Source organism: Hyla sarda, chromosome 3 (genome assembly GCF_029499605.1).
Source record: "Hyla sarda isolate aHylSar1 chromosome 3, aHylSar1.hap1, whole genome shotgun sequence".
NCBI lineage: Eukaryota > Metazoa > Chordata > Amphibia > Anura > Hylidae > Hyla > Hyla sarda.
The window spans coordinates 143,014,488-143,041,384 of record NC_079191.1 but is presented as its reverse complement, the minus strand read 5'-3'; the positions used below and the strand labels follow the sequence as shown (position 1 = coordinate 143,041,384).

At 41.0% G+C, this 26,897-nt stretch overlaps 1 protein-coding gene across 15 annotated transcripts in view; it reads left to right on the top strand.

Moving 5' to 3' along the window:
• The window catches only part of TNIK (TRAF2 and NCK interacting kinase), a 350,539-nt gene that overhangs the window by 160,146 nt on the left and 163,496 nt on the right, over nt 1-26,897 (top strand). For all 15 annotated transcript variants that reach the window (XM_056565180.1, XM_056565178.1, XM_056565177.1 and 12 more), the window contains exons 4-6: nt 7,045-7,170; nt 7,252-7,362; nt 23,280-23,370. In XM_056565180.1, the coding sequence (XP_056421155.1) occupies nt 7,045-7,170; nt 7,252-7,362; nt 23,280-23,370 (328 nt within the window). The remainder of the gene's footprint in view (nt 1-7,044; nt 7,171-7,251; nt 7,363-23,279; nt 23,371-26,897) is intronic.

Genomic DNA, 26,897 nt, shown 5'->3' with positions numbered 1-26,897 from the left:
CGGTACTGCTGCTCACTGAAAAGCCCGAGTGTCATGCCTGTGCCAGCACTGACACCGGGACCGTAGCGTGACCGAGCCTGCATGAACGAGCGCCCCACATTGTAGCATGGCCCGAGCGGGCTGAATTTAAATAAACCTAGGGTCGGGCTGACCGGGGATCCCTTCCATCTACGGCTCACCTCCGTAGTGGAAGCAACAACAAGACCCCGCTCAGCCCCGACCGCTTACCTGAACTTGCGCCGAACTGCTGCGTGTCAACTTCCGGTCAGCTGACTACGGCAAGTCAGCTGATCAGGGGAAGCAAAGAACCCGCGGCGCACACTGGTATCCGGCCACGGGCTCTTATGGGTCCTTCCAGCTCCTCCCACAAATACAGGCTAACTTGTTAGCCTTTACACATATGTAAAGGAGTGCACATGTGCTGTTTTTTGGTAAAAGGACCCACATCATTGTACTGATTACTTCCTGGATTCCTTCCTGAACATATGACCTTTTCCCACAATCCCCCTTGCATGGGACTTACAAGCAATATGCAGTTGGAACTGAGCATGTCTGACCCTCTCAGTGGTCATAACAAAGGACAACAGGGCAAAACAAAGAGGACACATGGGAAATAAGAAAGGATATTATTCTCTCAAAGAGTAAACAATATGTTTAATTTGACATAATGCAGCCATTTAATTTTGTGACATAAGTTTCACATGGCTAAAGTTTGTTTCTTATTTTCCTCAATAACCCATCAGTCACCTTGTAAACATGACCTCATGTGTAATTGATCGGCAAATATTTATATCCATAGCTCAGAAATGACTGAATTTATAGGTTTTATTTATATAAAAATGTGCCCACTCCTAGGAATTCGCCTGGAAGTCTTCACTAGAATCATTATTCATCCAGGATGTTAAACAGTATGTCCCAGCGTAGTGGGGGCTTATCTGCTCCGATAGATGGAATAATTTTATCTAGTGATGGTTTATTCTTCTATTTACACCTCAGTGTATCTGTAGATGTTGATATAAAGAATGAGGCTTTTCTTTGTTTCCTTTGCCATCTGATACAACTACTGTACGTACAGCTACTTCCAGGCCGCAGACTTCATTGAGGATATCCACAGCACTGTTGGCAGGAGGTAGATGTTCTACCACAGACATGTTTTTTGTTATCTTTTCCTTGCTTTATCTGGATAGCCTCCAGTTAAGGTCATTCGCATGTTCCAAAATAAACATATTAACACGGAACATTCCACCGAAATATTGTTACTGTAAAAGAACCAGTGAGGTGTGCAGTGAGATGTAATCATGTCTTGTATAAAGTGAACTTTGGGAATGTTACACTACATAATGTTGGAGGATTTTTTTTTATTTTTTTTTATTGCTAGAGGCATGTTGCCTTCATTAACCCCTTAAGGACCAAGCCCTTTTTCAATTTAAGGACCAGAGCGTTTTTTGCACATCTGACCACTGTCACTTTAAGCATTAATAACTCCGGGATGCTTTTACTTGTCATTTTGATTCCGAGGTTGTTTTTTCGTGACATATTCTACTTTATATTAGTGGTAAATTTTCGTTGATACTTGGATCATCACTAAAATTTTTAGCATTTTTCTAACTTTGAAGATCTCTGCTTGTAAGGAAAATAGATATTCCAAATAAATGATATATTGATTCACATATACAATATGAGACCAGTTCAGCTTTGAAGTGGATTTGAAGGGCCTTCATATTAGAAATACCCCATAAATGACCCCATTATAAAAACTGCAACCCTCAAAGTATTCAAAATGACATTCATTTTGTTAACCCTTTAGGTGTTTCACAGGAATAGCAGCATAGTGAAGGAGAAAATTCAAAATCTTATTTTTTTTATACTTGCATGTTCTTGTAGACCAAGTTTTTGAATTTTTACAAGCGGTAATAGGAGAAAAAGCCCCTCAAAATTTGTAACCAGATTTTTCTCGAGTAAGGAAATACCTCATGTGTATGTGAAGTGTTCGGCGAGCGCAGTAGAGGGCTCAGAAGGGAAGGAGTGACAATGGGATTTTGGAGAGTGAATTTTCCTGAAATGGTTTTTGGGCATGTCACATTTAGGTCAATACGGTGCCAGAACAGCAAAAAACAAACAAACACATGGCCTACTATTTTGGAAGCTACACCCCTCAAGGAACATAACAAGGGGTACTGTGAGCCTTAAGACCCAACAGGTGTTTGACGACTTTGTTGAAGTCGGATGTGTAAATGAAAAAAAAAAAATTTTCACTAAAATACTGGCTTTTCCCCAAATTTTAAATTTTTACAAGGGGTAATAGGAGAAAATGCTAAATTTGTAACCCTATTTCTTCTGAGTATGGAAATACCCCATATGTGGACATCAAGTGCTCTGCGGGCGAACTACAATGCTCAGAAGAGAAGGAGTACCATTGAGAATTTGGTTGGAATAGAAGTCAGGGCCATGTACGTTTACAAAGCCCCCCATGGTTCCAGAACAGTGGACCCCCCCACGTGACCCCATTTTGGAAACTACACCCCTCACCGAATGTAATGAGGGGTGCAATGAGCATTTACACCCCACTGGTGTTTGACAGATCTTTGGAACAGTGGGCTGTGCTGTTCTTAAAATCTGTCAGACACCTGAGGGGCTTAAATGTTCACGGCACCCCTTATTACATTCTGTGAGGGGTGTAGTTTCCAAAATGTGGTCACATGTGGGTGGTGTCCATTGTTCTGGCTCTATGGGGGCTTTATAAACACATGTGGCCTTCAATTCCGGACAAACATTCTCTCCAAAAGCATAATGGCGCTCCTTCTCTTCTGAGCATTGTAGTTTGCCCGCAGAGCACTTTATATCCACATATGGGGTATTTTCTTACTCAGAAAAAATGAGGTTACAAATTTTAGAGGTCTTTTTTCCTATTTTCCCTTGTAAAAATGAGAAATTAGCACCAAATTTAACACCAGCATTTTAGTGAAAACATTTTTTTTTCTTCATTTTCCCATCCAAATTTAACAAAAATTCATCAAACACCTGTGGGGTGTTAAGGCTCACTATACCCCTTGTTAAGTTCTGTGAGGGGTGTAGTTTCCAAAATGGGGTCACATGTGGGTATTTTTTTGCGTTTATGTCAGAACTGCTGTAAAATCAGCCACCCCTGTGCAAATTTCCAATTTAGGCCTCAACTGTACATAGTGCGCTCTCACTACTGAGCCTTGTGTGTTCGCAGACCATTTTATGCCCACATATGGGGTATTTTGGTACTCGGGAGAAATTGGGTTACAAATTTTGGGGGTCTTTTTTTTTTTCCTTTTACCTCTTGTGAAAATAAAAAGTACGGGGCAACACCGGCATGTTAGTGTCAACATTTTTTTTTTTTTTACACTAACAGGTTGGTGTAGACCCCAACTTTTCCTTTTCTTAAGGGGTAAAAGGAGAAAAAGCCCCCAAAATTTTTAGTGCAATTGCTCTTGAGTACGGAAATACCCCATATGTGGCCCTAAACTGTTTCCTTGAAATACGACAGGGCTCTGAAGTGAGAGAGTATCATGCGCATTTGAGGACTATATTAGGGATTGCATAGAGGTGGACATAGGAGTATTTTATGCCAGTGATTCCCAAACAGGGTGCCTCCAGCTGTTGCTTAACTCCCAGCATGCCTTGACAGTAAGTGGCTGTCCGTAAATGCAGGGAGTTGTTGTTTTGCAACAGCTGGAGGCTCAGTTTTGGAAACACTGTCGTAAGATACGTTTTTCATTTTTATTGGGGGGGCGGCGGCAGTGTAAGGGGGTATATATGTATTATTTTACCCTTTATGTGTTAGTGTAGTGTTTTTAGGGTACATTCACACTCTTGGGGGGTTACGGTGAGTCTCCCGCTAGGAGTTTGCGCTGTGGTGGAAAATTTGCCGCAGCTCAAACTTGAAGCGGGAAACTCGCTGTAAACCCGCCTGCGTGAATGTACCCTTTGCACAGAGCCCCGCTTGTCCTCAGTGTACAGAGCCCCGCTTGTCCTCAGTGTACAGAGCCCCGCTTGTCCTCAGTGTACAGAGCCCCGCTTGTCCTCAGTGTACAGAGCCCCGCTTGTCCTCTGTGTACAGAGCCCCGCTTGTCCTCACAGAGACACACAGACAATAGCTGTAGGGACAAAAAATCTACACATTTTTTTAACCAATATCGTTTACAAATATACATATAATGTATTATCTACATTATATAAAAAGTTTTTGTAAATGACAGGTTCACTTTAAAATATCATAAGTTTACATAATATAGATTAAAGGAAATCTGTCATCAGAATCACCCGCACTAAACCTGTTACACAGGCTTGTAGTGCGGGTGATCCTGATTAAAATGCTCCTTACCTGGTTAAAAATGGTTCAGCGCTTCTTAAGATATCTATATTTTTAGTTTTCTGTTATTCCCTGGCTTGGGACTCAGTGGGAGGTGTTATCATCTGGGACTCGGCCACACGTCATTCTAGCTGGGCGGAGCTGCCGCCCGGCTCATGAATATTCATGAACTTATCCTCCTGGTCTAATTCTTCTTTCTCGGTCTGGTGTGGAGGGCCGCGCATGCGCCGCGTTCCGTACACCCGGAAGCGGCGTTCTCCCCCCGGCTTCACTCAAGCTGCAGCCCTATACAAGTAAGAAGACGGGCTGCATAAGTGAAAAGCCGGGGGTGGGAGGAAGGGAGGGACGGAGGGTGTATTTATTCATAAACAGACCGAGAAAGAAGAATTAGACCAGGAGGATACGTTCATGAATATTCATGAGCAGGGCGGCAGCTCCGCCCAGCTATAATGACGTGTGGCCGAGTCCCAGATGATAACACCTCCCACTGAGTCCCAAGCCAGGGAATAACAGAAAACTAAAAATATAGATATCTGAAGAAGCGCTGAACCATTTTTAACCAGGTAAGGAGCGTTTTAATCAGGATCACCCGCACTACAAGCCTGTGTAACATGTTTAGTGCGGGTGATTCTGATGACAGATTTCCTTTAAAATAACATAGTTGTCGAGGCGCACAAAGGTGAATCAAATGACATTAGAGAGCAGATTGTTGATTTATAGGTGAGGAATGTTAAACAGTAAATTTTGACGAACATTAATTGTTATCAAATTCTAAATTTATCAAAAAAGGTTTTAGTTCAAATTCAGCCATTGAGGATTTCACATTCCTTTACTGTCATTAGAGGAGTCATCAGTGATACTTTATCTAATTATTCATTATATGAACTAATAATTTGAGAGGAATTCCCGCTTAAAAATTCAGCCGCAGAATTTTTTTTTATTTTCTAGCGCAGAATTGATCCGAATTTCCGTGCAGAAATATAGGAGGAAACTGTTTTTATTTGATGGACGATAACCACCAATTAGAATTTCCTTTTGTTTTGTTTTTTTCAAATTCCCCACGGAATGGCGTCGGGCTGAAAAAAAAAATGTCATTGATTTCTACGGGAAAAGATGCATATTCCGCATGAAGAAAGAACATGTTCATTTTTCACGCGGAATGGAATTCAGTGTCGGAATTCCGATTGTGGAAATTCCTCAGTGTGACCAAGGAGCTACTTTATTGGGTTTTTCACTTCTGACTCAATTGGAGAGGAATAAGCAAGCGGAATTACTGGAGTAAATTTTCCTCAGTGGGAACATACCCTAACAGTTTATTTAAAAGTAACATGTATTGCATTCCTGCAGCAAGGTCCTTTTTCTATAGATTTAAAGGGGTTATCAAACAATGGAGCGGGGGCCTGTTCTTATGCTGTCAATCTCTGTAGTACATACTATTGGCATTTCTTGCTCCTTGCCTCAGCATGCTGTAGCCCTTCCACCCTCCCAAATCCCCCTCCTCTATTCACCTCCTATGTTCATCACCAACTGCCGCGAAGATGATGCAACAGCTCACCATAGGTGGGTGTGCAGCGCTTAAACTATATACGTCACTGGGGAGGTGGGACATTTATCAGGGGGCTGGCTTGAATCCAGACAGCAGAGCTAGCCAAGCTCCCTGAGATTATGCAAATCTATGACGTATAACACTAGACAATTTCTATGGAGCAGTGAGGGGTGAAATATGGTCCATAAGGTCAAAATCTGTCATGTAAATATATTGCCAACTTCACATTTTTTAATAGCACATAATTGTGTAGCATCCAAGTGCAACACACTTGTATTGATCTTATTGTCAGTTTATGTTAAAGGAGTTATCCAGTAATAAAAAAACAGAGCAAATTTCTTTAAACAAAAACACTCCCCGTCTTTCTCCTGTTTGGGTGGGGTTCTGCAGCTCCGTTCCATTGAAATTAATGGAGCCAAGTTGTAATACCACACTCGACCTGGGGACAGACATGGAGCTGTTTTTGAAAGAAATTTGCTCTGTTTTTCTGTTCCTGGATAACCCCTTTAAAGAGAGATTACACAAATCGACGTCATCATTTGATCAGTGGGGTCAGACCCATAAAACCTTTTTCATTCTGTCAATTAAGGGGACATAGGGCCTGTGTAGAGCTGCATCCGCTTCTGAGTTTTTCCTTGGAGAACATTGTGCCCTGTCCCCTAAATGGAGCCACTCCTCTGTTACCTGCCAGGGGCAGCTGTGCAGGCAATAAATCAACACCAGCAATATATTCCAGAAGTCAGCCCCCCACCAATCATACCCTAGTGACATGCCATCACTTTATGAACTGGGAATGCCAATTAAAGTGTTGGTGTTAAATTTAAGGGAAATGGGGAAAGTTACAAAACTTTGTATAAAAACTTTGATTGTTCTCACTCTGGATGGCAAATATGTCAGATGTTCCACAGGTCTGGTGCTGTACCCCATTGCAGCCTACAGGAAATGGACCCTCAGGTGTAAAAGATCCAGTGTTGCCACATTTGTTAACCCAGCCTTAATAAATATCTTGTGTCATACTCCAACATAGTTAAGCTAAACACCTGCATGAAAGCAACAGTCTTTAGTAAATTCCCTTCAATGTATTTAAGATAAATTTAAAGAATGTATTTTTCTTGTCATCTGATCCTTTATTATAGCCTTCTCGCTTTATAATTTATAGGATGAAGAAGAAGAGATCAAACAGGAAATTAACATGCTTAAAAAATATTCACATCACAGAAATATTGCCACATATTATGGAGCATTCATAAAAAAGAACCCCCCTGGAATGGATGACCAGCTATGGGTAAGGGCATATTATTCTTGTAGGAGCATTGGCATTTCTGACTTTTTCACAGATTTCTAACAAGTGCCATTTCCTTCTCAGCTGGTGATGGAGTTTTGTGGTGCTGGATCAGTTACTGACTTAATCAAGAACACCAAAGGCAATACATTGAAAGAAGAGTGGATCGCGTACATCTGCAGAGAGATCTTGCGGGTATGTCCTTATTCCATGATTTCTATATATTCCATTGATAAGTGGTTGTTTCTGTTTTTAAGTAATGATCACACAAAAAATCCACTCAATATTCATGGCCCTTTTAATAGGCTGTTCTACAGAGAATACAATGATGCAGAACGGCTTATTAGGTTTTGGCCTCTAAAATGGAAAATCAATGTTGTCGTTTGGTTAATGGGAGGATTGTATAATTATTATTCTGTACACTTCTCAGTTTTGTTAGTAACCATTGATTCACCCTGAATTTTGTGACTGCTCCTTAAAAATATTTGTTGAGGAATCAGATGCTAGTAAGCAACAAAATGGCTAAAAATATAAGCAACTTGTATCCAATAGAACAGTTTGTGTAGTTATGTCCAAAGTGTAGATTAAGAAACATTTTTGCTAAATAATTGTCTCTGTTGTTTTTAGCAAAAAGGGTATTTTAGGCAACTGTTGTATATTTCCGGTCGTGTGTACATGAGGAGTAACACTATTTCTGGCCACTTTATAATTTGTATATGGCATTTTACACTAACATAATAGTCAGGGGCGGACAAATCACATGTGCAGCATGTTCAGCCATGGGACCTCAGGCACTGGCCAAGGGTCCCCATGAGATAGAGGTGCAGCTGGTGAGGATCCAGGACAGTTGTCCCGATCCCCTCTCAGACAAGCTCTATTTTTATTTTTATTTTTAAATCCCTGCGCTGCTCCTGCTCCGGTATCATTAGGGAGACAGGCAGTAGTGCAGGGATGAAGGAATCTGATTCATGGCTCCGCCCCCAGCACTGGAAGAGGACGGAGGCCGAGAGCTGACCGGCCTCCCAGGAGCACAGCGGCTGTGAGGGCAAGTTATGTCCCCTGTCCTACCTCTCACTAGCAGTATAACCTGGGGCTGGGGGGTAGCAGCCCAGTGGGGTCACTTTCCCTGCTCTGGTGTCCACAGGTCAGCTACAGGTCACATTACAAGAACAATTTTTGGGAAAAATTGCGGCAAAAATGGTGCACCATTTTTGCCGCGATTTTTCAAAAAATTGTTCTTGTAATGTGACCTGTAGATGACCTGTGGAGCCCGGAGGAGGGAAAGTGACCCCACTGGGGCCACAACATGTGGACACACTGCTTGTTTATTTATCATTAATCCATTAAGGCAGTGTTTCCCAACCAGGAAGCCTCCAGCTGTTGCAAATCTACAACTTCCGGACAGCTAAAGACTGTCCAGGCATTCTGGGAGTTGTAGTTTTGCAATAGCTGGAGGCACACTGGTTGGTAAACACTGAGATAGATAGATTGACTGGGCATAGATCAGTGTTTTCCTACCATGGTGCCTCCAGCTGTTGCAAAACTACAGTCCAGGCATGCTGGGAGTTGTAGTTTTGCAACAGCTGGAGACACCCTGGTTGGAAAACACTATCTATCTACCCAGGAGTTGTAGTTTTTTAGTTTTGCAACATCTGGAGGCACCCTGGTTGGTAAAAAGATATCCATGTCCTATCTATCATCTATCTATCTATCTATCTATCTATCTACTGTATCTATCTATCTATCATCTATCTATCCATCTAATATCTTTCTATCTATCTCACATCTATCTATCTATCCATCCATCTCATATCTATCTATCTCACATCTATCTATCTATCCATCCATCTCATATCTATCTATCGATCTGTCTATCTCATATCTATCTATTCTATCTATCTTTCTATCTATCTATCTATATACATCTCATATCTATCTATCTATCTATCTATCTCATATCTATCTATCTCATATCTATCTCATATCTATCTATCTATCTTATATCTATCTATCTCATATCTATCTATCTTATATCTATCTAACTCATATCTATCTCTATCCTATCTATCTATCTCATATCTCATATTTATCTCCTACCTGAACAATTGATGTATGAGGGGGGGGGGGGGGGGGGGGGGGTTCACGTTCTTTGCACAGGGGCCCTATGCTGTCTGTGTCCGCCCCTGATAGTAGTTTTCTTTATTCGCTTGTACTATTGATTTTTTTCTAGTTACACTTACACTTTAACTTTTACATTCATTGCTATATACATTTTTAAGAAAAAAGATATAGGTGAGCTAAAATCCACCGTATCTTGTCTAAACATTGTTAGGCTGGGTTCACACTACGGTTTGTAATTACGGTTCCCGTATACGGCTGGGAGGAGAGGTGGGCGGGGCTTAATCGCGGCGCTCGCACTCAGCCGTATAGGGAACCGTAGTTAATGTATGTCTATGAGCCGACCGGAGTGAACCGCAGCCTTCGGTCGGCTGCTTTTTCAGCCGTATGCGGTTTCCCGACCGCAAGCAAAAACGTGGTCGACCACGTTTTTGCTTCCGGTCGGGAAACCGCATACGGCCGAAAAAGCAGCCGACCGAAGGCTGCGGTTCACTCCGGTCGGCTCATAGACATACATTAAATACGGTTCCCGAATACGGCTGAGTTCGGGCGCCGTGATTAAGCCCCGCCCACCCCTCCTCCCAGCCGTATACGGGAACCGTAATTACAAACCGTAGTGTGAACCCAGCCTTATTTGAAGACCTCATTATCTATCTGGGACAGTTGCTCTCTTTTTTTTGTAGTACTGTAACAACATTTAACAATGAACCTATCTATGTATAGTAAAATTTCTTTGGCCATCTTGCGAACATCTGACAGGTGCTTGTCTTGAAACAGTGTCCTGCGGAAAAGTCCTGCGGAAAAGTCCAGCACATAATGCAATGTCTTCTGGTTAATGTCATATTTACTTACCTGTGCAAATGAAATACTCAGCATTTAGTGTATTATGGTCAGTAGTGCAGTCATTACATCGGTATTGCTGGAAGGGCAGTGGAAAGGCAATGAATCATTCAGCGTCAGCTCCCAAGTGAGCCATTGTGTATTCAACCAACCTAATAATGCCACCAGTGTTTACTGCAACCATAAAGCACAGTTGTCTTCCTCATTCACTTCTGGGAATGTTAAAATGTGTATTCACTATGTAATCTCTCACCACTAGTGACTCATGACATAACAGATTAGGATCTGTGTGTACAGCAGACATCTTTATATGTAGCTTTCATCATGGGTCAGCCCCCAAGTAATCCCCTCCCGCTTCTCTAACAGGGTGGTGACATGACTGATCCCTTCCTTGGGCTGGGACCTGAAGGAGCCGCAGGAGCAATACAGGGTTAAAAAAAAAGTCCTCCCAGCATCTAAGATTGGCATGAAGCATAAGGATAGGCAGCCTTTAATCTCTCTGCTCCTCCCAAATTCACGATTTCTTAAACATAATGGCCGTGATTTACTAAGAGTGTTGTGTAGGTTTCTTTGTGGCTTTTAATTCCCTACAATTTATTTTCCATGGTATTTACTAAGGTTTCCTTACATTTTCCACTTTCCCTACATTTTGCTTTTTTTTTTTTTTTTTACACATTCTCTGATCTGTAGGGTTTTCCTCAGCTCAAATCCACCACATTTTCTGTGGAAACCATAGCAAATATGTTGGGTTTTTGTGAAAATGTCAGGAACATGCCCCTTTTTTGTGAACACGCCCCTTTCACAATGACCACACCCCTTTTCGTGTTTTCTTAGTATAATGGAGAGTGAGTTGGGTTTTTTCAATTCTGGTGCAAATTTTGGCGCAGACAGAATTTCTGGCAAAATGCGCCAGAATCTGGTGCACAACCCGACAAAACATGTCGGGTTTGCAATAGTAATTGAGGCCCAATATAAATACATTTCGTGTAATAGTGTATACTTGTCCAGATCTCTCTTCTTTTCTGTGACATATGAATCTTAAACCCTTCTCTAGCATTTAGGATGCAGATACTCTTCAAGGCTTTTGGGAGAATATTTGAGGCAAGAAGCTAAATAAGTGACCACTCTCTTCTAATGGCCGAGCTCTCTGTCATTAATATAAACCGTTACCATAGCCATTGGCAGGCCTTTGTGACACACAGTTCTTCACTGTGGAGAGGCGAGTGATAAATATTCATGGATGTATGAAAAGGGTCATGTGGGCATCGCATCTGATACATGAGCAGCTTGTTGGAAAGAAAAATACTGGTAGTGAATGGGCTTATGTTGGGGCATTATGTAGACAGACGTACATACCCTGATGTTGACTTTTAGTAGAGGCCTTATGACGACATGCTGTTATAATGGGCTTATTGTGTTCGTTTCACAACTTCTGATCATCCATGGTCTTTATGTACTAAAAAATAGAATAATGCAATAACTGTAACACTAAGCAGTGCTTCTACAGCCGGTGTGTTACTACTATAATATCTTCAGATTCTCTAACATCAAATGAAAGTGTCGTTTTATTTTTTCTGCAACAAATCCACATGGCATTGAAGATATATTGACTCTTAGAGTATGTTCACACGGCAGGGTGTCTGTGTGGTATTCTGCTGCAGCAGAGTCCCATTGATTTCATTGGGATACTGCTGCACTGAGAACACTATTCCGGGGTCCGCAGAAAGAATAGACTTGTCTTTTCTTTCTGAGGATTCTGCTCAGAGATGCATTGCAGTCTGAGACGGCAAATTTCCGAGCGGTCCTAGCGCCTGCTGGGTCATTCAAAACGGCCAGCAAATTCAGCCTACACTCCCTTAAATGAGAGTTACACAAATTGCATAAAACAGCTTGTTTGTTATTAATACCTCTTAAACTTTTTCCATATTAGGCTTGTTTGAAATGTGGTTTATTGAAGCTATTTCGCAAACTTGACCATACTTCAAATCGTTAATTAGGAAATTGCTATATAATGCTAGCTCCAAATTGTAACTCTGTATACAGTGGTCCCTCAAGTTACAATATTAATTGGTTCCAGGACGACCATTGTATGTTGAAACCATTGTATGTTGAGACCAGAACTCTATGGACGCTTGGTAATTGGTTCTGAAGCCACCAAAATGTCATCCAAAAATAGGAAAAAAGTGAGGATTAAACAAAAATAAGTATATAACTAATATAGATAAAGCAAATCCTTACATATAAAAGTAAGAAATATCTGCTGGGAGCTGTAATCACTGTCTATGTAGAGGACAGGAGCATCTTAAGGGTCCTGTACAGAACACGCAATGTCCTAAAAAAGTTTTAAAAAAGGAGCCGCCCTTACTTGGTGTCCAAAGGAGCAGGTAACTGTGGCACAGGTAAATAGTAGTACAGAACATGTAATACCTCCCTTTACTGTAGGAGGCGCTACCAGAGAGGAATTCAGTGCATACAGTAATACAGGTGTTGTACCAGTGAATGCCCATTGGTGTTGGTCGGTTCTTCCGGCCATTGACACGTTTCACAGATCTGGACTGTCTGTACATTGTATGTTGAGTCTGGTTTCAAGTTACAATGGTCCAGAAAAGACCATTGTATGTTGAAACCATTGTATGTTGAGGCCATTGTAAGTTGAGGGATCACTGTACTTGTTTTTGGATGGTATCAGATTTGTTAACTTCTTGTCAGTAATACTTTACACTATCCATTGTTCCTTTTATATCTTTTATATTGTTTTTTCTTTATGTTTTTACTCTTTTTTTTTTTTTTTGAAAAATTTGAAAACAACAAATAAACAGTTATGTAAAAAAACAAAACCGCTGACTCTTCTGTTTTGGCTTCTATTTCCAGCAGCTGGACCCAATTCAGAGAGGGCTTGGGGCCCCAGAGCTCGAGATAGGTTTTGCTCCCTATCCGGTTCATGCACAATCCTTTTGTCCCATGAGAGTAATTTACCATAGGAAAGAAGTCAGGAGCCTCTTACCTGATTGTGTAGAAATAGGCTGGTATAGTGTAATGTTCCAACATTTAGCATTACCAAAGATGTATGAAGCTCGGGGGAGCTCTGCAGATGGCAGGGAGAATTGTAGGTTTAGAACACAGCTGACTGGAAGTCTTCTGTATGAAAAGCTTGCTGTTGCGTTGTATATTTTATATATACAGTGATCCCTCAACTTACAATGGCCTCATCATACAATAGTTTCAACATACAATGGTCTTTTCTGGACCATTGTAACTAGAAACCAGACTCAACATACAATGCTATGGATTCTGCGAAACGTGTCAATGGCTGGAAGAACCGACCAATCAGAATGGACATTTTACTGGTAAAACCCCTGTATTACTGAAGTGCATGCACTGATTGGTGTCTGGTAGTGCCCCCTACAGTACATGGAGGTATTACATGTTCTGTACTCTTTACCTGTATTACTGAAGTGTATGCACTGACTGGTGTCTGGTAGCGCCCCCTACAGTACAGGGGGTATTACATGTTCTATACTCTTTACCTGTGCCAGGGTTAGCTGCTCCTTTGGGCATCAGGTGAGGGCGGCTCCATTTTACTTTTTTTCTAGGACATTGCATGTTCTGTACAGGACCCTGGAGAAGCTTCTGTCCTCTACATAGACCAGTGTTTCCCAAAGAGGGTGCCTCCAGCTGTTGCAAAACTACAACTCCAGGCATGCCCGGACAGCCGAAGGCTGTCCGGGCATGCTGGGAGTTGTAGTTTTGCAACAGCTGGAGGCCCCCTCTTTGGGAAACACTGACATAGACAGTGATTTACAGCTCCCAGCAGATCTTTACTTTTACGTGTAAGAATTTGCTTTTGCTATTTTAGTTATCTACTTATTTTTCTTTAATTCTCACTTTTTCCTATTTTTGGATGACATTTTGGTGGCTTCAGAACCAATTACCAGGTTTCCATAGAGTTCTGGTTTCAACATACGATGGTTTCAACATACAATGGTCGTCCTGGAACCAATTAATATTGTAACTTGAGAGACCACTGTAGTATAATTGTGGGCAAACTGAGAAATAACACAAATCCATTTTTCTTTTGACCTTTGATAGCGCAGACATAACCTTGTCCTGCCTTTTCATATAGAGGATTGAGACAGTATCCTGATCATACATATATCCATTTTTCACCCAGTGAACTTTTTCATTAATTTGTTGGGATATAAATCCTGGAACAAAAAATCTTCTGCTCAATATTTATTTATTAAGAGCGGCACCAGTGACTTTGCGGGGACATAAAATGGGTCACCTGTACTAAAAATAACATGGTACCTGCTAGAGCGCCTGATTTATTATCGAAATCAGGTCCCAAGAAAATGTGTTTAGATTCCTGCAGCATAAAGGTTTGCTTAGAATTCTAGCATGAGACCTGTTAATATATATTTGACACGGCCTGATGTACCGTATTACCTCCTCTATTTGGGCTGCACCACAAGCTGTGATAAGAGCTCATTGCAAGCTGCACATGTTTAGTTAAACCTCAGCGCTCATGATTCTTAATTAAGAGGAGCACAAATATCTTACAAAGCCCATAAACCATAATAATTACTATAGGAAAAAGGACAGTTTCCAGCTAATATTGGAGTGGAGCGCAAAAAATGAGCCCATCATGTTCAGCGCTGATAGATGTGGCAGTCCGGCTACTTTTTTTAATTTGTGGGGAGTCTCATACAGGCTCCATTTGTCCATATAAGCTTTGAGGGCTTGCAGACATCATGGAGGGGTGATCTCAATTTGGTACTCTACTTTTTGCAATATTGTCTTGAAGGGGTACTCTGAGAACTATTTTATTTTTTTATTTTTTTTTAATTGGCGCCAGAAAGTTAAACAGGTTTGTAAATTACTTTTATATAAAAATCTGTATAAAAATACTTATCAGCTGCTTCATACTACACAGGAAGTTCTTTTCTTTTTGAATTTCCTTTCTGCCTTACCACAGTGCTCTCTGCTGACTCCTCTGTCCATGTCAGGAACTGTCCAGAGCAGGATAGGTTTACTATGGGTATTTGCTCCTACTCTGGACAGTTCCTAACATGGACAGAGGTGTCAGCAGAGAGCACTGTGTTCAGACGGGAAATAAATTCAAATTTACAAATCTGTTTAACTTTCTTGCACAAGTTGATTTAAAAATAAAATAAAAAATCCCACCGGAGTACCCCTTTAACCCCTTAAGAACCAAGACCATTTTCACCTTAAGGATCAGATCAATTTTTGCAAATCTGACCACTGTCACTTTAAGCATTAATAACTCTGGGATACTTTGACTTTTCATTCTGATTCCAAGATTTAGTTTTTTTCGTGACATATTCTACTTTATTTTAGTGGTAAATTTTCAGCGATACTTTCATAATTTCTTGGTGAAAAATTAAAAAATTTCATGAAAAATTTGAAAATTTTGCTTTTTTTTTTACTTTGAAACTCTCTGCTTATAAGGAAAATGGACATCCCAAATTTATATATTGATTCACAAACACAGTGGGGGAGATTTATTAAAGGATTTAGACTGGTTTTTCCTGTGCGACTTTTCTGCGACTTTTGCTGTAGAGGATTTTTAGAACATGATGCATGCAAGTCTATTTTAGACAGAAATGCATTGGAAAATGCATTGGTGCTGAATTTATCAAGTGCGACTTTTGTGCGACAAGTCGCATCTGCCCAAAATACGCTGAAATGTCAGACCATGTTGGAGCAGGTCTAAATGCAGTTTAAGCTGTAGACCCTGAAGTCTGAGCACAGAATTTATCAAGGGCTGTGAGACCTTTGATAAATTAGGAGCACAATAGACAGGAGACTACCACATACGCTGGTCTATAAGCATACCCAGAATAGACTAGATTAGTAAATGTCCCCCAATATGTCTACTTTATGCATCACAAAGTTGACATGTTTTTACTTTTGGAATACATTAGAGGGCTTCAAAGTTCAGCAGCAAATTTTTCACAAAATTTTCAAAACCAGAATTTTTCAGGGACCAGTTCAGTTTTGAAGTGGATTTGAGGGGCCTTCATATTAGAAATATCCCATAATTGACCAAATTATAAAAACTTTACCCCTCAAAGTATTTAAAATGACATTCAGAAAGTGTGTTAACCCTTTAGGTGTTTTACAGGAATAGCAGCAAAGTGAAGGAGAAAATGCTAAATCTTCAGTTTTTACACTTGCATGTTCTTGTAGACCCAGCTTTAGAATTTTTACAAGGGGTAAAAGGAGAGAAATAACCCCAAAATTTGTAACCCAGTTTCTCTCTTGTAAGGAAATACCTCATATGTGGATGTCAAGTGCTCTGCGTGTGCACTAGAAGGCTCAGAAGTAAAGGAGCAACAATGGGATTTTGAAGAGTAAATTTTGCTGAAATGGTTTTTGGGGGGCATGTGGATTTTAGGAATCCCCTTTGGTGCCAGAACAGCAAAAAAAAAAAAAACACATGGCATACTATTTTGGAAACTACACCCCTCAAGGAGCGTAAAAGGGGTACAGTGAGCCTTAAGACCCCACAGGTGTTTGACGACTTTTCGTTAAATTCAGATGTGTAAATAAAAAAAAAAAATGTTCACAAAAATGCTGGTTTTACCCAAAATTTTAAATGTTTGCAAGGGGTAATAGGAGAAAATACCTCCTAAAATTTTTATGGAAATACCCCATGTGTAGACATCAAATGCTCTACTGTCGCACTGCAATGCTCAGAGGAGAAGGAGTCAAAAATTTTGTTTTTGAAAAGCAAATTTAGCTGAAATGGTTTTTGGGGGGCATGTTGCATTTAGGAAGCCCCTATGGTGCCAGAACAGCGGAAAACCCCACACATTGCATACTATTTTGGAAACTACACCCATCAAGGAACGTAACATGGGGTACAGTGAGCCTTAACACCCCACAGGTGTTTGATAAATGTTCATTAAAGTGGGATGTGAAAAGGAAAAATTTTTTTTTTTTTTTTTCACTTAAATGCTGGGGTTACCCCAAATTTTTCATTTTCACAAGTGGCAATGGGAGAAAATGCCCCCAAAATTTGTAAATACATTTTTGGAGTAAGGACGTACCTCATATTTGGATGTAAACTGCTCTGCGGGTGCACACCAGGTCTCGGAAGAGCAGGAGCGCCATTCGACTTTTGGAGAGAGAATTTAGCTGAAATCTGTGTCGGCGGCCTTGAGCGTTTACAGAGCTACCATGGAGCCAGAACAGTGGGACCCCCTCAAGTGCCATAATTTTGGAAACTACACTCCTCAAGGAACGTAATAAGGGGTACAGTTAGTATTTATATCTCACAGGTGTTTGGAACATTGGTCCATAAAATAACAAAATATTTTTTTTTCCACAAAAATGTCGGTGTTAGGGTGGGTTCACACTACGTTTGTAGTGTACTGTTGCTGGTTGGGAGGGGCAAAAACCGGCCGCTCCCGTATAACAGCCGGATCCAGCCCGAACCCCATTCATTTCAATGAGCCGACCGGAGTCAAACCCTGACTCCGGTTGTCTCATTTTTGCCCCGTATACGGTTTTCTGACCGGACCTTAAACCATGGTATACCACGGTTTTTGGTCCGGTCAGAAAACCGTATACAGGGAAAAATGAGACAACCGGAGTCAGCGTTTGACTCCGGTCGGCTCATTGAAATGAATGGGGTTTGGGCTGAATCCAGCAACCGTACACTACAAACGTAGTGTGAACCCACCCTTACTCCAAATTTTTCATTTGCACAAGGGATAAGAGGAGAAAATGCCAAATTTTGTAACCCCATTGCTTCTGAGTATGGAAATACCCCATATGTGGATGTAACATGCTGTGCGGGCGCACTACAGGGCTCAAGAGTCATAGAGCTATGTTTGCATTTGAGGGCTATGGCATATTAGTAGCTGACTGTTACATATATTCAGCGGAAAATAACAAAAAGAAACACCCACATGTTACACAATTACAGAAAGTACCCTCCTTGAGAAATGGGTATAGGGCTAAAGTCGACATTTTGAACGCACAGGTGTTCCCTAAATTTATTTTCCAGGAATGGATGAAGTGTACCATGGGGGGGGGGGGGGGGGGGGGAGATTACTACTGATATGCCAAAAGTAAATAGCCAAAAGTAAAAAATATGCCTGCCCCAAACCCTATCTTCTGAATCATCATTCTGGGAATGTGATGTGTGGCTGTCCCTAACCTGTTGCATCAAATGCGCACACCACTCAGGTGGAGAGAGCGCTGCGCATTTGAGGCAACATAAAAAAGACCCAATACTAGTGACCCCATTTTTGGAAAACATACCCCCAGAGGTCTTATCAGGTTTTTATTTTATTTATTTATTTTTCTGAAAGTTTTTTTTGGGGCAATTTAGTGGTTTATTTCGAATGTACCTGGACTTGGTACATTGGGGTCGAATTATGGGAAATTAAAATGAAAAGGGAAAACGTAGTGTTCCATGGAAGTCTGATACTCCCTGAAGAGGCCCAGATGATCGGGGCAAGTGTCGCATTGAGTGGTGGTGTCCTTCCGTCTCCCCCTCTTGCAACACATTCTGCATATTTCCAGTTCCTTGGGAAGTCCGGCCTGCTCTTTCCTGGTCGCCAAAGATCAGGACCTTTAGGAATTCCTCCTGGAATTGAATGTATGTCCCTGTGTTGCCAACGTACTGGGACAGTATAAAAGAGTTGTACATGGCAACCTGTACCATGTAGACTGCAACTTTTTTGTACCTTGCCCATGTATGTGTGTGCTTGGTGCAAACTGTAATAACTGTGTGTGATTAGAAATCATATACACGGTTATAGTTATAAAATAAGGGGCAAAAGATTTTTTTAATCTTTTGTGTTTTTTATTACCTACCTGTCCCCTTAACTCTGCTGTCCCTGCTCTATAGACTGTGGCAGGAGGCCACTTACCAGTGCCCTGAGGGGGCACAGAAGGCTCTGGCACACTTTCTCTGCTCTGCTAGCCGGCTGAGGTGGGCAAGCGAGCAGAGCAGAGAAAGGTGGACATTAACCCCTCCCCTTTCTCTGCTCTGCTGGCTTGCCCACCTTGTTCCATCCGAGCAATAACAGCGTTTGCTGGGATGGTGACGTGGTGCACCCTTTGTCCTTAGGTCACAAGGACGTGAGGGCGTACCTGTACACCCTTGGTCCTGGTGGGGCTAAAATATCACCCACCACCTCTTGCTCTGGTAAACCTGGCCTTTCCATATACTACATCTGAATGGCTGGCATGTACTAAATTCACATCTCAATCAAAAATAACTGCATAAATAGATGAGTAGCAACCAAGTAGGAGCTCTAGGAAGCGATTACATTATTTTAGATCCCACTTTTGTTTTAATGAATGCAGTATGAGATCATGTCTTCTGTTTAGACACAGACCATAGTGTGGAGCATGCAGATTCAATATGCATCCCGATTTGTTAGCATATTCTCCACATGGTTTCCTCCCCCTCGTTAGTAGCTTGCATTCATATGCCTGAAATATTTTCTCCATGTGCCTGCACATAGTGCATGAATACTGCCAATTCATTATGGCTATTCATACGTACAAATCACTAGTCAGACCACACATAGAATACTGTGTACTGTACTGGACACCAGTGTACAAGAAAGATATAGTGGAGCTGGAGAGGGTTCAAAGACGGGCAACCAGGGAAATATGGGGAATGGGAGGACTACAGTACTCAGAAAGATTATCAGAATTAGGGTTATTTATATATATAATATGAGGGGGCAGTACAGAGATCTCTCCCATGATCTATTTATACCCAGGACTGTATCTATAACACAGAGGCATCCTCTACATCTAGAGGAAAGAAGGTTTCTACACCAGCACAGATGGGGGTTCTTTACTGTAAGAGCAGTGAGACTGGGAAATTCTCTGCCAGAGGAGGTGGTCATGGTGAACTCTGTAAAAGAATTTGAAAGGGGTCTGGATGCATCTTTGGAGAATAATAACATTACAGGTTATGGGTTCTAGATCTATATCAACTCAGTAGGGACTCGCTAGGGATATAGGTTGAACTTAGACTCTGGTCTTTTTTCGACCTTATGAACTATGTTACTATGTTACATGTGATATAGTTAGGTGTTGTTTGTGTACCATGCATATTAAAGTCAGCATGGTGTACTGGATATGATATATACAACAAATGATGGGTTACAATTGATGCTTCCTACCCATAGCAGCAACATTTAGACTCACACGTGGATCTTTGTCAAGCATGGCCAAGACCCCTGTGTGTCGAATTATTGCCGTAATGAGTTGGATGCATCAGTAAGGATGTGAGTTTTTTTTTTTTTATATATATATATGGATGGATGGTGTCAGTATCTTTTTAGGGTCCAGGCCTGTCATCAGGAGCTATGATTGTTTATGAATGGGCCTTAGGTTTTGACCTTGAGGAAACATTAGCCCTAAATTACCTTTGTAATCTCTACTGCTCTTCTCCGGTTGTGTGCCACAAATTGTGCCTGCCCTAGATTTTTTGGCACATTGCACCATAATTAGCCTACAAAAAGGGGTGTGGGTGGTTGGAAAAGGGGAGTGGTTTCACAACCTAATTTATTTACTATTGAATTCACATAAAATCCTGTGAATAAATGGCTGGAAATTTTCACCAAGAAAAGCTGGTCAGAAAACTTTCCCGACTTGTAAATCAGAGACTTCTCATAGTACATAGAGTGGAATCCTGCAAGTTGGAAACAACATTTCACACCAGTAAAAACCCAACACTCTTAGTAAATCAGGGCCATTATCTTCATAAGTAGAATATTAGAAATGGCCACATTTGACTCTCATGGGCATTCTGTAACTAAAAAGTACTTTACTTTAATAGGTGAACATACTAGGCCGTAGATGAAATAAAAGTGAGAGATACATTCTTTATAGGCACTGTCTATACTGGATGATAGATGAAACTCCTGAGGGACCTACCTCTATTATTTAATGTTTCTCTTACAGAGTATTTGGGCAATGGTTATCAATGCCAGACAACCCCCTTAAACTTTGTCAGCATCTTCCTTGAGCATACTTGGGAGGATGGCTTCCTCTGTGTAAGCAGGTTATGCTTCTCCGTTAGAATATTGGCCATATGGTGAAACATATTAGAATTCATTGTATCTGCCTGTAAAGGCTGAAGATTTTATAAATGCACTTTCCATTTACAATATATTTATGCTAGTATTGTATCACAGCCATGACTAAGGACTATAGGCCCAAAACGAATGGGCTCTATTTGTGGTTATGGATTTTTAATGAGAAAACAATAAAAAATGTAATTTTTATTTATTGGAGCTGAGTCTTTCATTTTATTTTGGTCAACCCTTAAAGGGGTACTCCGGTGGATTTTTTTTTTTTTTTTTAATCAACTAGTGTCAAAAAGTTAAAACAGATTTGTAAATTACTTCAATGTAAAAAAAATCTTAATCCTTCCAGTACTTATGTGCTGCTGCATGCTCCACAGGAAGTTCATGTCGAATTTATTTTCTGTCTGTCCAGAGTGCTCAGCTGAGAGCACTGTGGTCAGGCAAAAAAAAAAAAAAAAGAAAAGAACTTCCTATGGACCATACAGCAGCTGATAAGTACTGGAAAGATTAAGATTTTTAAATAGAAGAACATTTACACATCTGTTTAACTTGCTGGCACCTTTTATAAAAATAAAGTATCATTAGCAAAAACCTTTTGTATAATGTAGACCATTATATGACTATTTTTAAAATACATTGGTTAAAAAATGTGTATAGGTTTGTCCCTTCAGCTATTGCCTGTATGTCTCTGTGAGGAGACCAAATACAGGAAGTGTAGGTGGACAAGCGGGGCTCTGTGCAGTGAGGCTATGTGACACACCCTGCTTGTCCACCCACACTTCCTGTATTTTGTCTCCTCACAGAGACACAGTCAATATCTGCAGGGACAACATTTTTTCACCCAAAAAGTACGCTTTAAATGGGCACTGTCGGAATTTAAAATGTTGTACATCTTGGCAAAACATCAACCTTTCTAATATACTTCATTAAAAAAATCTCCCTTTTATACAAATCATGGCTTATTAAAAAAAAACAAAAAAAAAAACTAGGGGTCCCTCCACAACATAATCCTATTGCCATATTGCCTTTTTTTTTTTTTGGGTTTTGTAACTTCCAATAAGCTAGTGCCTGAGGGCCTTGTAAAGGTATCTACAGCATTGGACATTCTTTATTCTTGGGAAGAGTTAAAGCACCTATCCAGCAGTTTCTCCCCCCCAAGAATTGCGGCTACCCCTACAAGGTGAACAGCCATCCACACAGCCGTCCCTTTGCTTCTGACCCCTGTTTAGGGGCTCTGGTGTCTGGGGTAGCTCATCAGACTCCTCCTAAAAACAGAGAGGAGGGGCTTACAGAACAGCCTCCTGTGATGAGATGAAGAGACTCAGCACAGTAGACTCAGGGGGTGAATGCATGGTCAGGGAGGGCAGGCTGAGTGCCCATGCCTATTATTGGTGGGGTGTCTGGAATGACATACGGTGGGACGTCTGGAATGACATAATAGTTTGTGGGGTTCCAACCTCTGGGATTCTTATTCTCTGTAGATAGGGTCATAGAGGTTGGCCACAGTAAAATAGGTTATGCAGCACTCATCCTCTTGCTATAAAACATGTTTTGTTTTTTTATCCATATCCATTCAAACAGATTAGTAGAAATTATACTTAAGTTTGATGAAAGTTTACATATGCCAGAGTGATAAATCAAATATGTTTCAAACCATAGAATACAGGTTTATACTTGCATACAAAAGGTCCCGAAGGTTGGATCCTACTAATCAGATTAGGACATATCCCAGCAGTAAGACCATAGTTACTGGGAATATCACTTTAAATGTCTTCTCTTATTTTGCAGAAGGCATATCTGATACCTTAGATCTTAATTATCTCTCTGGTGTTTGTCTAGAAATATTCTGGTTATTTTACTTATGCAGTGTTTGTCTTAGAATAAACTGCAGATCAGCATGCACAGTATGCTAAAAACCACTCTTAAGTAGCCACAAATGCTCGATTAAAAGCGCGCTTGGAGTCCTGCATACCCTTCTTCGGGTGACAGATAGGCATTGCTGTGTTAATTCATTCTTTTACCTTGAGATACAAATTACAGTCTACTTTTCCTCATCAATCTCTCCAGGGTCTGAGTCATCTGCACCAGCACAAGGTGATTCATCGAGATATTAAGGGGCAAAATGTCTTGCTGACAGAAAATGCTGAAGTAAAACTAGGTAAGAGAAGATGTGAATTCCAATGAGCACTGAAAAACATGTTTCCTGCTGAACTGTATTTTTACTCTTGTCACATAAATGCAATGTAAATGAAATAACACTGTTTACTGCAGGATAAAGCCCTTGCTGATCGTATCACTGTGCCATTCACAATCACTTGTTACATGAGTCTAATAAACCGAATTGTGTAATCTTGAATCAAACTACCAGGCTGCGCACAGGAAAAAAGATTCTGTGTGCGTTAGACGAGGCTGATCTAACTATGCTATGCTTTTCCAAATAGAAAATTCTCAGTATATATTTCATAAATGCCTCAGAAGTGTAGGTCCAGCTTTTTTTTTTTTTATTATTTAAATAGTGACCAAGCTACACTAAAAAAGTAAAAAAAAAAAAAAATTAATAAAATAAAATTTTCTCTCCTGATGCGATCTCCTGCCGCTGCTGTTTCCACGTTGCTTTGTCCCACAACTCCCCTTTGTTTGATAACTTCTCATCACAAGGAATTGCCCACTTAGTGACTGGAGTGGTGACCAACTATCACAGGCATTGCTATCGGCCAGACTAGTACAGGAGTATGGAGGTACAATAAATAACACCCGGAGTACTGCTGCATCAGTCACTTTCTACTGCAGAATACCAAGTGATCACGTGCAAATCCTACTGATCACCCCCCAAACATTAGTATGAATGTAGGTTTTGTTGGCATAAATTTATGTTTTGCAAGCATTCTATAAGAGCATCTTGGATTCCCCCCCCCCCAAAAAAAAAAAACCCAAAAAAATGAAATTGCAGTATTTCCACCGTAGATATCTCTAGAATTAACTTGAGTAACATGGACTAAAAAATTGTCCTTGGGTTAAGTTCATATTAAATGGGCACTGTCACCAACTTTTTTTTTTTTTATATGTTGTAGTACATATGAACTACAACATATCTCTAATATAGTTTCATAATTATTTTTTTTTTTTATTAACATGGTGTAATTTACATTTGAAAACCGGCCACTAGGGGTCTCCCTCCTTGTGGCCGGCTGCAGCCTGGCGTGATGTCATGCCTGAAAAAGGACTGATTTTGGCATGGCAATCAGTCCTTTTTCATTTAGGCTGCTCTCGCTCCCTGCCTGTCAATCAGACAGGTGGGAGCGAGCGCATTGGCTCACCGGCCACTCCTCCCGCACATGTCGCCGCCGCTGTCCCTGCACGCCCGCTGCCGGACTCTGCAGTATCTGTAAGTAAGAGGGAACGGGGTATGCGGGCGGGGGGTTTGTGATGGAGGGAACGGGGTATGCGGGTGGGGGGGGGGGGGCTGTTGTGATGGAGGGAAAGGGGTATGGGGGGGCTTTGACGGAGGGAACGGGCTAGTGCCGTAGCGCCGCATGGCGCTAACTTATAGTTTATCTACACAGGGTGCCTCCAGCTGTTTCACTACAACTCCCAGCATGCCCTGACAGCCTATAGATGTCAGGGCAAGCTGGGAGTTGTAGTGGTGAAACAGCTGGAGGCACCCTGTGTAGATAAACTAAGGGCGGAAGTGTTGTCCCCAGCAGACATCAGTGACGTGGTGCCTGCTGGGGAAGTCTGCCTGGTAGTGAGCACACTACCAGGCAGACAAAAAGTTATTTTTAATATAGTAAAAAGAAAAATTAAAAGCAGGGAGGGGGTTAGGGATAGATTGGCAATAGGCAGGGACAGAAAAAAAAATAGGATGGTGGGAGCTACTCTTTAAAGAAAGAACTTAGAACTAAGAGACATAATGTATTGAAAATGTAATCTGAGTTAAATAAAATTACAGTGCTGGTTCACAAAAAAAAGATATAGATGTAAGTACATCATAACCTTTTAAAATAGAAAGGGAAAAGCTAAATCAGACCTTCAGCTGTGAACTGTTCAACACAAAATGTGCAACAGCATGCCTGCTGCGCATGGCACAATTATTTCACTCTGTTCCTCATATTTCTTGGGCAGTCCATTAGAGACCACACTTGACAAATTTTGGACAATTTCAGTGCAACAGCTTGATGTCTCCTCCTACCACCATCTAAACCATAAAAGCCTAGAACCCACTGATTCTGACTATATCTAGTTATAGCATAATCTATGTGTGAAATGCTAGATTAATTCCAGCAGATGGATCATCCGTGGTTCAGGATCTCAACCTTTTGGTAGATATCAATCCTGCTGTTTTGCATACTGTGTGTCTGGCTTTTCCAACTAAAACGGTCACTGTGGGTGGCTGATTCTGTAAGGTGATTTGTCCTGTGCTGCAAAAGGTTATATATACAAACAGGATACGAAGGCAGGGGATAGTACCAGTCTTAGCCAGTAATGGGATGAATGGCCAGTCCCTTATGTCGAGGGGGAGACAGGAAGTGATGAGTTGCTGGGATTGACTGACATCAGAATGGCAGAGATGAGGGTTCAGGGCAGGGGAGTAGCCTATTATTTATAATATAATTTTTATAGTGGTAAAAAGTTAAATGGGTTTTTCCAGGAGCCACAGTAAGATCCAGATTAGGAAACTTTTAAGAATGTGAGTTGTCATCTTTCTGTACTATATGCCATCTGCCATTCTTGCCCAGTATCTATGCCTTACCTTTTTAAAATATTCCAATAGTTTTAGGCAAACTTACCACAGGTTACAACTAGAGTCAGAAAAAATAAAAATAACTGTAGTCGCCCTTAATTACTCTTCTGTTCTGTCATCCCCTGCAGGAAGTGTGCATTGACCTAATGTACATTGCTCAAGCGGTACTGCAGCCAGTCACTGTCCTCAGTGATCTCATGAATTACACAGAGAAAGAAAAAGTTATCTGATCCCCTGCTGATTTTGTACTTTTGGCCCCTGACAAGAAAATGTCTATGCTTTTAATAGTATGTTTATTTGAACAGTGAAAGACCATTTAAAAAAAAAATATCCATAAAAAGGCATTTCAAATAATGTATGAATTGATTTGCATTTTACTCAATCAGATTCAAAACTCTTCACCATGGCCAAGACCAATAAGCTTTCCAAGGATGGCCCCTTGAAGTTTGCCAAAGGACCTCTCCTCTCAATCCTTCAGAAGTTCTTTGGCAAATTTCAGACGGGCCTATGCATGTGTTTTCTTGATCAAGGGGACCTTGCAGGCGCTGCTGAATTTCAGTTCTTCATGTCCTATTGTGTCACCATTTTTTTTCTTGTTGACTATGGTTCTAGCTGCCTTGAGATCATTGGCAAGAGCCTACTGTGTATTTCTGGGCTGATTACTCACCAATCTCATGATCATTAAAACTCCACATGGAGCCCCCGACCAAGGTAGATTAACTTTTATTTTGTGTTTCTTCAGTTTGGAAATAATCACACCAACTGCATCCCATTCCAGCCTTGTGTAGGTTTACAATCCTGTCCCTGACATCCTTGGGCAGAACTTAGGTCTTGGCCATGGTGGAGAGTTTAGACTCTGATTGATTCCTTCTGTGGCCAGGTGTCTTTTATACACACAATAAACTTAGATTAGGAGCACTCCCTTTTTAGGATAGTGCTCCTAA